We start from the raw sequence: 14379 nt of genomic DNA on the forward strand, positions 1-14379 counted from the left end.
AAAAGTCAATTTATGACAGCGTCTGGCAGACAACCACAATACTGACGCATGCACAAAGGAGATATGACGCCACTGACAGGCAACCAAGTGAAACAGACCATTATCTTGTTTGAAATCTCTGGGTTTGAGACTTGTTGAAACTTGTTGGAAACATTTGGGCTAATGTAAGGACACAACTCAACAAATTATATAATATAGGTCTAGTGGTTTTTGGACATTTTAATGCAGATAAGTTACATTTTATACCTTTAATTCTTAAAAAGACAACTCTTACTTGATCTCAAAGACTTCATTGTGGAGGTAATTCTCAAAGGTCTTGCGGTACTCTGAGTCCTCTTTCTCCTTCTTGAGCTCCTTGTCGGTTTTGGGGCAGGCGCAGCATCGCGTCCCCGGGCCCTGCTCCTCCGTCTGGTTCCACTTCTGCTCCTCGTCACTGTCCACCTGAGTGGGCTCTCGTGACGGCAACTTCATCCCTGGTGAGATTCAGAGAGGAAAAAAAAAACAGACAGAATGGGATGATTGGTGAGATAGACACAGACACATAACTCAGTTTTATGCACAAATATCCACGTACACACACACTCCTCCTACACACACATGCCAGAAGGGCATGTCTGTCATTGTCATCCCCGGGTCCTCACCCTCTCTAGTGGAGATAAATTAGCAGTGACACAGCCTCCCTGCAGACTCCCATCTCTCCGGATGTGTGGGAGTTATGGGAGTTCAAAAGAGGAAAGTTTGGGCTCGGCTGTGTGCTTACATGGAAGGGCACTGATGGCGGGGCATCCACGTAGGTCAGGCTGTGACAGGAATAACTCAACCAAGATAAATGTCTGAACTTTTCCTGAACCCGAGTCAGCGCAAGAGGAAGATCCTGATTATCTACAGTGCCATGTTTCACGTAGTTTAAGCTACATAATACTACCCAAACAAACGATTCACCTTAACTGCACTTGATTTTCTTGCTCAGTTGGTACAGACTCAGAGTAGAGCAACAACGGTTCAATTCACAAAGGGGCCGTTATGCTGAAAATGCACTCAAAGATAAAACCGTTCTATAAAAGGAATGTTTTTTTTATCCTGCTGAGACACAATGAACACTGTGTCTCAGACATATAGCTGTTGTCATTTCCACATTTTTTTAAACTCCAGTTTTGGTGATTTTAATGTTTTCACAAGCCATAGTCCGTTTGGCTAATCCCAATCAGAATGAAATGATACTTTTAGTTTGTTTTCTATTTAGTCTGGTTCAGTTTCACAGTGCACAAATTAAAGCAGACTAAATAATAATAATAAATATTTGCTGACGGGCATGTATGAAGGAGCAAATTTATCTTTTTCTTTTAGAGAGCTGCCACTTCTATGCAGGGAATCACAGACTTTGATATGACACTTTGACAGCAATGATCTACTGTGCACATTTATCTTGAACTACTTTATAAATGTCACTATTTTTTTTGTGGACTTTATTAATCATATTCTGTATGTTCTCTTTGGCCCAGATGTCAGGCAAACATCGTTCTTCTGCAGGAGTCCAGGTCAGTCCTCTCGCACTCACCTGTCGTTTACCCCTGTCCATCTCAACAAATACACACACAGGCAGCCTGTGATTTGGTTTGCTTAGAAGCGCTCTGAGACCACCTAACCTAACACAAGAGGTCTCGGAACATTTGTTCTTTTTGTCCACACCAGAGTACGATTACTGCGTACACAACCGCCCAAACGGACCGCACCGGAGTTTGATTAACGCAGACTAAATGTTGGCTTGTGAAAACACCTTTAGTTAAAAACACATGCAACTGTTTGGGATGAGAAAATTCTGCCACGGCTTCTACATCAAATGAAACCTTTTTGGGATATGTGAAAGATGTGTTGACATTTAAGAGTTATGTCAGACTTGATAACATTTTATGTATAATGAAGTAAACTTAAAATCTATCAAAACAATGAGGTTGTTTGTTTTGGGCGTTTGGTAAAAATGCTTTTCTGTTGTTGTTTTGTAGGTTTGTTGTGGTGTGGTCGCTGTTAAGATTGTGTGCTTTTATATATTATGTGGGTCAATATATATATATATATTTGGAAAATCAATGATTCAATAAATAAAATAGATCAAATCTTGATATGAACAGTGGTGGAATATAACTAAGTACATTTACTCAAGTACTGTACTTAAGTACAATTTTGACATAATTGTACTTTACTATTTTCATTTATACTACTTTATACTTTTACTCCACTACATTTATTTGACACTTAAAGTAACTGGTTACTTTTTACATTAAAAACATGATATGCTTTGAAGATGTGAAGCAGTGTTATGCTACTAATCTACACAGTAGTATACAAAGTATCTACAATTGGCTCCACATTAACCAACTATAGCAATAAAAGGCTCTTTCATGTAACTGTGAAAGGAACCATTCTGCATAATGAGTACTTTTACTTTTGATACTTTAAGTACATTTTGCTGGTAATACTTCTGTACTTTTACTTCAGTAACATTTGAAATTCCTGACTTTTACTTGTAATGGAGTATTTTTAGACAGTGGTATTTCTACTTATACTTAAGTAAAGGATCTGAGTACTTCTTCCACCACTTGATCTGAACTACCCATAAAGGAGAATCAGAAGTAGTCAAGAGCTCTCCTGCTAACATAAAGATAACAAAATATTTTTTTTATCTCTCTCACTTGTCACATAAAACCACGAACACAGAAGCAGACACAACAACGTGACGACTACAAACGATGTGGCTCACCCTTCTGACAGTAGTCAAACTTGTAGAGCTCGCTGGCTTCAGGCTGGCGCTGGCAGAAGACCAGGTAGTGGGTGATGTTGCCGTTGGGGTCGTTGGGAGATTTCCACTTGAGGATGATCTGGGAGGAAGAGTTGGACGAGGAGATGGGGTCCAGCGGGACAGAAGGTTCTGTGGAGACGATCACAGAAATACAGAGGTTTAATAAGTGGGAATGGTTAATGCTAGGCAGGGCCTCTTAAAGCACTGGTTCCCAACTTGCGGGTACCGACCACAAAGCTTCACGGGGGGGTCGCTGGGCCTTCTTGAGTTTAAGGGGTGTAAGAAAACTTAAAAAAAAAGAATAAACAGTTGGCCTATATCTTAGCATTTCATTAATTTTTTCTAAATGACCAACAATAACACTGAACTGTCAGGGGTCCAAACTCAAGCCTGAAAATATTGACAAGCTGATTTTTAATAATAAAATGTCTTTGGTTTTTGACCATTTTGTTAAAAATACTGCCAGTATATCAAACCGTGAGCTGATTGTACAGTTAAGTAAATTCAGAATATTATATGTAATTTGACTGATCATGATACTGCCGTTTAGTGAGTCTCTGGTTTTTAAAAAAAGATCTGTGTTTCTCTCATGGGAAAGAGATTTTCATTATTATTATTAGATCCTGATACATTGGTGTCACAATCAGCCCATTTCTACAAATGAATCATTGGGATTTACCAAAGACAGCAAAGGAGAAGTGCTGTTTCAATCTAATTTGCATTTCATGTTACAGTATGAACACACACTTACTGGCAGGGCGTTGCTCTGTGACCAACAGCTGCCTGCTCTGTTATCTGCAGTTTGGTTTTTGTTCATTACACCACTTGCATGTGTTTTTCTCTTCTACATCTGAGTGAATAAAATGAGTGCTGGATGTCCATATTTTACAAGTTAATGAGGACCAAATAAACAAAAATATGCATTTTAGTAGAACTTTCTTTACGCTGGGCAGCACAGGAGAGAGCCTTGTTTTGTTTGCTGTAATTTGTACATTTCTTTGAAAGACATTTTATACCATTTTATAAAAGTTGACTCTTCATTGCTGTGGGGTGGATGTCTTTATCTCAGTTTTAGTTTAATCGTTGTTCCCATTGTGGCTTTGGTAGTTTTAGTTTAGTTCTTCTTTAAGTGTTAAGCTGTGGTTAACATGTTTAGTTTCAGTTCTAGTTTTCAGCACTTTTGGCAGGTGTGGTATTTTGAATATTTCAAAATTCAGCTGTGAGAAAATACATGTCAAACTATTTTCTATTAATGGGGTCCTCCCCAAGAAATATTTGAGTTTCTGAGGCTTTGTTTCCTGCATTCTGGTGACTTTTAAAGAATGAAAATTGCAAAATAATTATAAAGTGCACTGCAACAGCAGGTTTATGTTAAATACTTTTAATTCTGAGGAGGGTATACAGAGTAATTGGCCCCTCTGGTGTGAACTTGTGTTAACCCTGGCTTCATCAGTTGTCATTCACTCACTCATTCATTCATTGAGTAAGCCTATTTCTTTCTCCTCCATTTCTCTCTCCTCTCACTGACTAAAGGTCCTTTCAGACAAAACATAACAACGGCACCACTGCGGCTTTCTGCTGCATCGATTAAAGCCCAACTTTGGGTGCAGCACACACTGACAACGTGCGCTGAACCCAGTGGCGATTGCATCTCAAACCGCGAGCAGCTTTCTTCCCCCAGGAAACAATTTGGTATTGCTGTATTGTTGTTCGGAAGGAAACCGAAGGGTTTGACACCCTGTACACTGCCAGAAACAGGTTGAGATAACGAAAAGTAAAAAAGGTGTGAACATTTATCATAAATCGGGAGAAATTGTGACCCCGGGAGGAAACTGGGAGAGGGCGATGAAAAACGGAGTCTCCCGGGAAAATCGGGAGGGTTGGCAAGTACGGTGCTTTTGTGTGACTCTGTGGAGAAACTCAGTTTTACAGATCTGTCAATTAAATCAACTAATCGATTAGTCGACAAAATCCGATGAGTGTTAGTCGGCTAAGAATTTCTTCAGTCGAGGACAGCCTGCTGTGTAGTCTGTTTTCTGTGCTGTAAGTACAAAAATAGGTCACCAGCTACCTGTGGCAGGAACACTGACTGACTGGCATCACCGTATATATATGACTGTCTGGTGAGTCGTCTTTTGACTAGACGCATGAGTCAGGTTTCGAGTGGGAGGCAAAATAAGAGACAATTTACTTATTGTGTTCTTGTCCTTCCCTAAAGTAGATTAGAAGTTATGAGATACAAAAATATCACTGAACAAAGTGTTGACATTTACTTCATAAGAATAGTGTGGGAGGAGGAGAATAAATAGAGGGAGGATGTGCGTGGGGATGTCAGACTGAACCCTAAGGAGACATTGTGTGATTGTGTTGTCCCTGTTTCATGACGGTGCATCGCACTGGTCTGACTGCATTGTCAGACTTCAGTAGCAACAGCTTATTCGTAATGACAGCTTTGCCCTTCTGACGAGGTATGCCGGTTAGACATGACACAGACCAGGAACCCGGAGCGGCTGGCAGACGGAGAGAAAACAACCCTTCCCTGACACGGCTGACTGACACAGTCTCTGCTGGAAGCCGGTTTCGTGTGAGCGAGGGACGTCGTGTTTGATGCGGTTTATCAGGAAGGAAGAGCACGTTGTGTAAAAGGAAGCCGGTTAGACGGGCCATCATGACTACGACGAACTTAAACTGCACACGACGCACGCCGTGGGTGGCAGTGCACAATTAAGCACTTGGGGAAGAGATTTATGATCGCTGCGTGATCGCGGGATGTAGACACCTTGCACGAGGTAGCACCCTGTTGGTCAATGGCACCCCAGGCGGAGCATGCCATCTGTCTTTCCTCTGCCCTGTTCTTGTGCCAAGGACGTTTTGGCAGCTGCCAGACTGACACACACAACACTAGTCAACTAGAGTAACACCACAAGAAATGTAATAGTTCAACCTTAGCACAGAAGATACAGGCCTTTTCCTCTACATGAACTTTAAGGAATACTTCACCCACAAAATGACCATTTGTGTCAATTACTCACCCTGTGTTAACCTTGAATTCTTGAAAAAAACGTAGTTTTTCTCTCATGCCTCCGCGGTGTGGCGAAAAATGGAGAATTGAAGTAAATGGGGGCCGCTTTTGACAGCAAAACTATATCAAAATATTTGTTTACATACTCTCACACAACTCGTGCAGTATAATCCAAGTCTTATCTATCTAGTTGTATGCTCACTACCACCTCCCAAACACATGCATCTTTGCTAAAACTTTACTATTTAAACAGGCGCGCTACTTGTCTGTGCGAGTCCGAAGTGTTTTTAGAAAACAGAAAAAACTAAAGGCCCGACTTCAAGGAACTAGCGGCGATGAAGGCCGACTGTTGCGTCTCCTCACGTCGCCTTTGTTTTGGCCGACAAGTTGCATTTGAACACACTGCAAAGACTACAGTCGACGGCCAGTTACCACGTACGTTTTGTGCCTGCGTGAGATGAAATAACTCTCCACACCAGCAGATCCTGGTAGTCTGTATTTGTCATTCAAAAAGGGAAACCGGAAGACCGAGGACTAAATATGTACAAGCAGTTGTTGTGATTCGTACAAGAAACAAAGCGACGCTTGCCGACCATCTTCACACCACTCTCACTCACCACTTAGCTTCATTCCAGATGGCCATGTCGTTGTGAAAATATCCGTGTATTGGAATGATCAGATGAGATGAAGATGAAAAATGAGAAGAGCCTTCTGTGTTTTTCCTCTTGACTTTACTCGTTTGCTTGCTTTCCTCACTTCCGTTTCTCTTCAAGTGCACTGATTCTTTTAAGCTGAACCGCCGATTAGAGTGATTTCTCTCACAGACAAGCTCCGCCGCCGATTCTCGAACACGGGCAGTCTGGAGCCGACGGTGCGAAAAACCAGATGCTCACCAACGGCCCCAAACTGTCTGACAGCCGACCGTCGGCTTGGTGTGTCAGGGCCTTTAGTTAGTTTTCTTCAAGAATTCAAGGTAACACGGGGTGAGTAATTAATATACAAATTAATTTTGCGGGTGAAGTATTCCTTTAACTACCCATAACCTGGACTTTTAATAACCTGTAAGACTTTGGTTTGAGGTTCCTACCTTGTGTTTCCACTGTGCTTTACAAGCAAGAACATTTTTGATATGTGTCATTGAAAAGAAAATGAATCAGGTCATTTGCTTGGCAAGTGCAGTTGTGGGACAGACAATAACAGAATAAGTGTGGTTCATATTGATGTCCTTTCTATGTTTACATATTTAAACGTCAATATCAAGACATTAATGGAAGGGCTGCTGCTGGATTTTCTCCTGAATCAGAAAACGGGGAGGTGCTGAGCTGATATATATACTATACATACCAAAGTAACCCGAATGTTACCATAAAATGTAATGAATCAGAATCACCTGTATACTGAAACTCACTTCCACACAGTGCTTAGTGTTTTAGCTAATATTATTAACAGTCATTAATTGCATTTAATGTCCCTGAGAATATCTGGAACTTTAGTACCACCTCCTGAGAAGTGCTGAATTTTAGGGTTAGGGAATGTTGTGTATAAATATCCAATCCAGAGATTTTTACTGAACAACCAGTGAACAACACAAATCTCAATCGGTCTTACTGGTGGCGTTGGTGCGAACGTAGATGATCTCGCTCTTGGCTCCGTGGACCTGGTGCTCGTCAGAGGCTGAGAGCTGCGTTTTCACCATGATGGCGTACTGCGTCCAGGGCTTCAGTGGCAGGATGAGATGACCCGGCTCAAACTGCTCTTTGTCCCCCTCCGTGGCTCGACGTGGAGGGTCCACGTCAGCGATCACCCAGCTGTTGGAGCCGCAGGCGTCCTGCCCGTCAAACTCGGTTACGTTCTGAAAAGGTCTATTGTGGGGAAAAACAATAACAGTATAAGAAAGAAACAATTGTTATATGTAGGCCTAAATTGTATTCCAGTTCAGAAAAGATATTAAATTTCAGTTTGATGTTTTACAGCAATTTATCATTGTGTTTATCTGAGCAGTCAGTAAAGGAATAGAGCTTTTAGAGGGAGGATATTCAGGATATCTTCTAGATTTTACTACTTTGTAGAGCTACCAATTAAAAAAAACAATCAGGTTGAAACAAATGAGAACTAAAAAATAGTCTCTTCAAATGAATTCAACTGTAAAATGTATCGCAAGATTGAGGTTTAGTTCATTCGTGGTACCTCACTGAAGCCAACAGGTGACTTCATTGGTTGCTGTGGCAACGTTACTGCAGGCGTTTTGAAAAGACAACAAACAGCCTGATCTTCCTGCACGAATTTTCCATCTATAGTGTTAAATCTAGGGCTGTCAAAGTTAACATGATAATAACGCATTGACGAAACTTGCGTTTTTTAGGTTTTGTAGCGGCCTCAGATTTAAAGAATGAAGATACTGGCATCTTATAAAACTAGAAAACCTAAGGAATCCACCGGTACCAATCATGTCACACTAGCTTGTCACAAAGGCTAAATGACGCTCCAAACTAAACTTTGGTGAGGAAAAACTGGCGTAGCCATTTTCAAAGGGGTCCCTTGACCTCTGACCTCAAGATATGTGAATGAAAATGGGTTCTCTGGGTACCCACAAGTCTCCCCTTTACAGAAATGCCCACTTTATGATAATCACATGCAGTTTGGGGCAAGTCATAGTCAAGTCAGCACACTGACACACTGACAGCTGTTGTTGCCTGTTGGGCCATGTTATGGTTTGAGCATATCTATGAGGGTTTATGGACAATATTTGTCATTGTTTTGTGTTGGAAATGGATTTTGAATAATAAATATATACATACATTTGCATAAAGCAGCATATTTGTCAACTTCCATGTTGATAAAAGTATTAAATATTTGACAAATCTCACTTTAAGGTTTATTTTTTAACAGAAAAAAAATGTGTGACTCATTTGCAGCTAATTGCACTAATTGACAGCCCTAGTTGAATCCAAAATGCTTCCTTACATTACTTCTCAGTCACTTTGGTGTCATGGTTTGAAGACATGTTGTTCTTAGCTGTTTATATGTCATCTGTTATATATTATATATGATAATTATGTGTTATATGATTTCTATGCAAGTGTTTTAAATAAGTCAGTGAAGCAGGAAATTACATTACCACAATCCGCTAGATTTAACTGATAACTCTATTCATCTTTTTCTTATCTATAAAGTACTTAAGCAGCTGAAAACAATATTTGTCTGGCAGAGACCCAACTCTGAGTGTGACTGATGGCTGAAGAGTTACTCACGCTTCTTTGTAGAGCACCATGAAGCCCAGCAGATCTCTGAAGTCTGGAGGCCAGAAGGGTTCCCACTTGACCATTATTTTATCGCTCATGGTTCGAATCTGGGTAAACTTCAACACATGGTTCTCGCCTGAGAAAAGACATTAATCAGTTAAAAGCAACGAACAGCAGAAAAAGTTCAAAGTAAAGCAAGAAATTATGTTAGTTGTTAAATCTCTGTTATTGGGAGATATCAGTGAAGAAACATCTGCTTTTGTTGATTTAGTGTGAAATATACCGAAGTCCTGGAGCAGCCGCTCACCTCCACCTACACAATCATTTTAAGTAGATTAAGGACGCGTTCACACCCTGTTTGGTGAACAAACTCAGGTCCGTTTGTCCGGTTAGTACGGTTCTTTTGGGCTGGTGTGAAAGCTGTCAATTGAACCCTGGTGCGGACCAAACAACCGGAGTCAGCTTCGAAGCGGACTCTGGTGCCAGCCAGACCACAACCACAGGATGTTATGATAGCACATATGTGATTTTAGCATGATTTCAAAAGCTAAAATATAATAAAACCTTCTGCTGATTGTGAAATCTGTTCAGGGAGTGATCTTATACTTGATCTGTATAAGGCCATATATTTTTGGTAACCATGGTAACACGTATAAGTCAGCGCTCCAGGGATGGCATATTTTTTGTAGGCCAACCAGGAAGTTAGCATCGCCCTGGTTCCCTCGACAAAAAGCCAATGGGATTTTTCCAATGGGTTTTGGATTATTCCAGAAAATAAGCTCTGTGGCAAACAAACGTTTATGAAACTTACACGTAGCAAGATAACCTTCACAATGAGCACCACTTTTATGATTTTTTTAAGCGTAAATGCAATCGCCAGAGGTAAAAAGCTAACGTTAGGCTATAGACGAACTACACCACTATTGCATGACTTCAAAGTCACCTCCACTAAGCTAAAGGTGGACTAGTGTTCGGTGTGATGACGTTTAGTAGTCTCATGTTAGAAAAAGTGAAAACATAAAACTTCAAAATTCACGAGTGGTGTATCTACTGCCGTATTTTATATTGTAGAACAAAATGTTAAAATCTCTTCAGCTTGTGTTAACCACAGACCTTATTTCAGGCATCTAACTAAAAACCCATTGACTTCCAGACGAGGGAACCTCTTGGTTCATTTGTAAAAAGTCAGTGTGAACAGGAACCAGACAAAAACTTCAACAATATATCTTGTAAAGCATCAGGAGTTAAGATAAGACCAGAGAGTTTGACAATATGACAAAATTGAGACAACTGCCCCAGATCTTGGTCCCCCGATCCCGATCTTGGTTATTAGACACTAAAGTATCCCAAATTTTGAAGCATCCCATCCCCTTCCGTCTCTTCTCTTTACTTGCTCTCTCTTATGTCAAACTAATAAAGGAAATGTATCAAAAACATATAAAAGAGAGATTATCCCGGCGTCTTAATCTATATAGAAGCACAGTGAACTCACCCCTGCATCTCTTAACTTGAATCGAACATGTGGTTTAAGATGGAAAGGACAAAAATAGCCTACATCACTGTTACCATGTTGGCAGTTATTGGTGCTTTGCTCTGTTGGTTGTTCCTAGTTAATCTGTGTGACATTTGCAAACATAGAAGGACAGGAAATGACCATCATAGCAATAACTAGGATTATGTTTGCGTCTGTACCAGCGGTGCCTCTTGTGTTTTTTCTGCTACCATGGTAACTCCTCCAACAACTGACATGTCCTCAGAGCAGAGGGTTCTTACATGAGGCCTGGTCTCCATTGGTCTTTGAGGCGATGTCGTTCTTGACTTGACGCTCTTTGGTCCCCGTCACCTCCTCCATCTTGCGGATCTCGGACATGCAGAGTTTGGAGTTGTAGTGGAAAAACATGCGTCCCTGCAGGATGGTCAGCTTGTGTTTGGACCAATCCCAGAGCTGCCGAAGGTTCTGGTTATCCAGAGCATAGAACGAGTAATTCCTGGAAAAGAACACACAAGATTTCATGATATATGTGACATTTAGCTGAGGATATTATTAAAGAGGAACATCAATAGAAACATATTTCAGCACGGTTAGCCTACAATTTGCATCATATGCCTATCCTTTGCCATTTCTGCTGTAAGTGTAGCCCATTGTGCTACAAGCGTCTTCCACCTCGTCTGAATGAAGCCTCATATATGATTTGTCTAACCAAAAACAGTTACCACAGAAAGACATTTTGAAAAGGTCAGTCCTTCCGCTTTTAACTCATAATTACAGGAGGAGGCTCTGACATGGCGAGGGTGAGATGAGTTTCAGAGGACGGAGTCTCACCCGATTTCCTGTTCCTCTCCACGAATAACACGGAGTTTGCGGAAAAAAGAGAGGGAGACGAGGGCGTAGGAACGTCGCACTGTCAGGTAGCCAGTGATCTCCTCCAGCTGGCCCAGGCTGGCCTCCAGTTCAGCTGCTATGTTGTCTGCAGAAAACCAAAAGACACAAGTGACTTCGGATTCTACAGCACGCTTACAGTAGAACAAAAACACTCCCACGCAGCTGTTCTTTTCTGCTGTGTTTTCAATTTGGTTTCATCTTTTTTCTTTTAAATCACCGTCTTCTGAATTATATAAAAGATGGAAAAAGGTGCCTATAACATGTAAGGTGTTAGAAGACAATTATTATATTTAACACCCTTCATAGTTTAGGATATATGGGATACAGTTTAGTATCAAATGATGATGTGCTCTGTTATGTTACTGTATTTTATGGTCTGGTGAAAATATTTAATTATGATTAATCCCACATTGTTTTATTTGTTCAAAATGTACATTAAAGGGAGATTTGTCAAGTATTTAATACACTTATCAACATGGGAGTGGGCAAATATGCTTATTATTTATTATAAATAATATTTATCTTATTTCATTTTAAATTTATGCTGACGTATGTTCGACTGTTTGTTTCTTTTGATGTCATTTCCTGGTTTTGTGTAATGTCGACCTGTCTCTGTGCTTCTGTTGTGTTGATCAGTTGTATACTGTCATCTCATTCCACCAAACAAACCCCAGATACTCACTTCCTCCACGCAGGTTGATGACGAGGCTCCCGTTGAGAACAGTGCAGCCTCTCAACTCCTGGGCAGCCGTGACGGACTCCACAGTTTGCAGACCCATACAGACCTTGGGACAAAGCCCTGCACAGGGAGTGCAGTTGAGTCTACAGAACAAAAGGGAAAAAACAACACTGATTAGAAAAATATTTCAGGAAAATGTGTGCATGACAACAACATGTGTTGGTGCTACAGACTACAACTCGGAGATTCCATTCTTGGAGGGATTCCATTTCTGCCAATAGATCCGCCTAATTGTTACACACTGTTCCTTTAACATCTGTCTCTTCAGGTGCTAAATGCTCCACTATGCTCACCAGCTTATTGTTAACTTTGTCCATCTGGCATGTGGTGCTGGGCAGGTAGCGTTCAGTCTGAGTTTAGAGGTTTTTTGCTGAAAATCGCTGCCTGTTGTGGCTGAATGTACTGGTAGAGCTGTGAGATTAAACTAAATGAGTAAAGTTGTGGGCCGGACGGATAAACAATGAGCTGAAAGGCGCTAAAACGCTCCGTAGAGCTGAGATGGGTGATAAGTCTACTATAAGGGACACCCTTCCTTGCTGCTCTGAATAAGTTCTTCACTGTATGCATAACAAAAACACTGAAAATAAAGCTTTCCTCAACTTTTGTTTTGAATTAACTGAAAAAATGAACTGACCCCAACCCTTCACCTTAGCAACCGAGTTAAACAACCTGGCTTACGTAATGCTTTCATAACAAGTCTCTTCTCATAACAGGTATATGGTCATGGCTTTGTGTGTCAACCATATTAACCCATTTCCTGAAAAGCCGTCTGTTCAATCCCCGCACTCATAATGCGGCGAGAGCAAACTTTGATGAGGTAAAATCCAAAGTACACAGCAGCAACCTCTGCAACCTCTCAGATTCACACAGCAGAGCGAGCAGATATCTCTTAGCGGAGACACTTGCTGCAGAGGAGTTAAGGCTTGGATTAGACAATGACGGGCTGTTTGCTCAGCGCCATTGTCCTGATTGTGTTAAAAGTATTTTTTGCCGCTGGCTTGTTTATGAGGTGAGAATGCCTTTTGTTTTGTAACAGTTGAGTAAGCTGGCAGGACAAATACAGAAGAATGTGGCATTTCTTTTGTGAATGCAAAATAATGGAAGCTGGTGGTAATGTGTTAATGGCACTGCATGTCTAGTCTACAAATACATGAGCCACTTCTAAATGAGATTAATGACAGCTTTCAACAACAAAACAAACCACCCACGTGACAAAAACACAAAAGATAAAATAGCTGAGAAGTTCAAGATTCAAGATTCAAGATTCAAGATGTTTATTGTCACGCCGGTTGTACAGGTACAAACGTGTGAAATAGTGTCTGTGTCTGTGTCTGTGTCTGTGTCTGTGTCTGTGTCTGTGTCTGTGTCTGTGTCGTGCCAGTAAAGATTGTGGGCATTGTTTTTTTATCTGGCTCACGACGCGCCTGATCTATCTTGACCTTTTTCCCTCTCCAGTGCCACATCTGCACTTTCAGCCGAGACACTCATAACGCCTTGGAGTACACCGCTTATCCACAAAGCACTTTCATTTCCACAGCTTAGTTTAAAGCCAGCGACGGGAGAGAGATGCCAAAAAGAAGAAAAGAGATGGGCCATAAGGGGAACAGAAAGGGGAGTCAAATCTAAAAGGCTGAGATAGTAGTGCCGCAGGGTTCACCACAGGTCAACAGTAGCCTGAAGGTTTGGATGAGATTGTTGATCACCTGGTAAGAAGTGATCAAATCTGGCGCCTGGGTTAGCTCAGTTGGTAGAGCGGGCGTCCATGTATTAAGGCTTGGTCCTGACCGCGGCGGCCCGGGTTCGAATCCGGCCTGTGGCCCTTTCCGCATCCACTCTCTCTCTCCCCCCTTTCACGACTCTATCCACTGTCCTGTCATAAAAATGGAAAATGCCCCCAAAAAAATAACTTTAAAAAAAAAAAGAAGTGATCAAATCTTTTTAACGAAATTTGTTCAAGCATTATTTCAAAAATTCCACTTAAGCTACACGTGTGCAGCGAAGGCAAAAGGAAATTATACAATCATATAAAAATATTAAGGCTGTCATCGACCAAAGAAATCCTTAGTCGACTAACACTCATACGACTTTGACGATTAGTTGATTTAATCGACAGATCTGTTTCTCCACAAAGAATCACACAAAAGCACCACTTTAAATCTTGTGTTTACCATAACTTTACATAACTTTCTTAGAAAT

General features: G+C 41.0%; 1 protein-coding gene across 1 annotated transcript in view; it reads right to left on the reverse strand.

The window, feature by feature from the left end:
- insra (insulin receptor a) overlaps window positions 1-14379 on the reverse strand; it is a 68517-nt gene that overhangs the window by 15424 nt on the left and 38714 nt on the right. Inside the window, exons 4-10 of the mRNA XM_074651786.1 lie at window positions 12127-12266; window positions 11385-11529; window positions 10835-11049; window positions 9071-9197; window positions 7428-7681; window positions 2759-2926; window positions 275-473 (exon numbers count right to left, since the gene is read on the reverse strand). Of these exons, the coding sequence (XP_074507887.1) occupies window positions 275-473; window positions 2759-2926; window positions 7428-7681; window positions 9071-9197; window positions 10835-11049; window positions 11385-11529; window positions 12127-12266 (1248 nt within the window). The remainder of the gene's footprint in view (window positions 1-274; window positions 474-2758; window positions 2927-7427; window positions 7682-9070; window positions 9198-10834; window positions 11050-11384; window positions 11530-12126; window positions 12267-14379) is intronic.

This window comes from Sebastes fasciatus, chromosome 11, assembly GCF_043250625.1.
Source record: "Sebastes fasciatus isolate fSebFas1 chromosome 11, fSebFas1.pri, whole genome shotgun sequence".
NCBI classification, from domain to species: Eukaryota; Metazoa; Chordata; class Actinopteri; order Perciformes; family Sebastidae; genus Sebastes; species Sebastes fasciatus.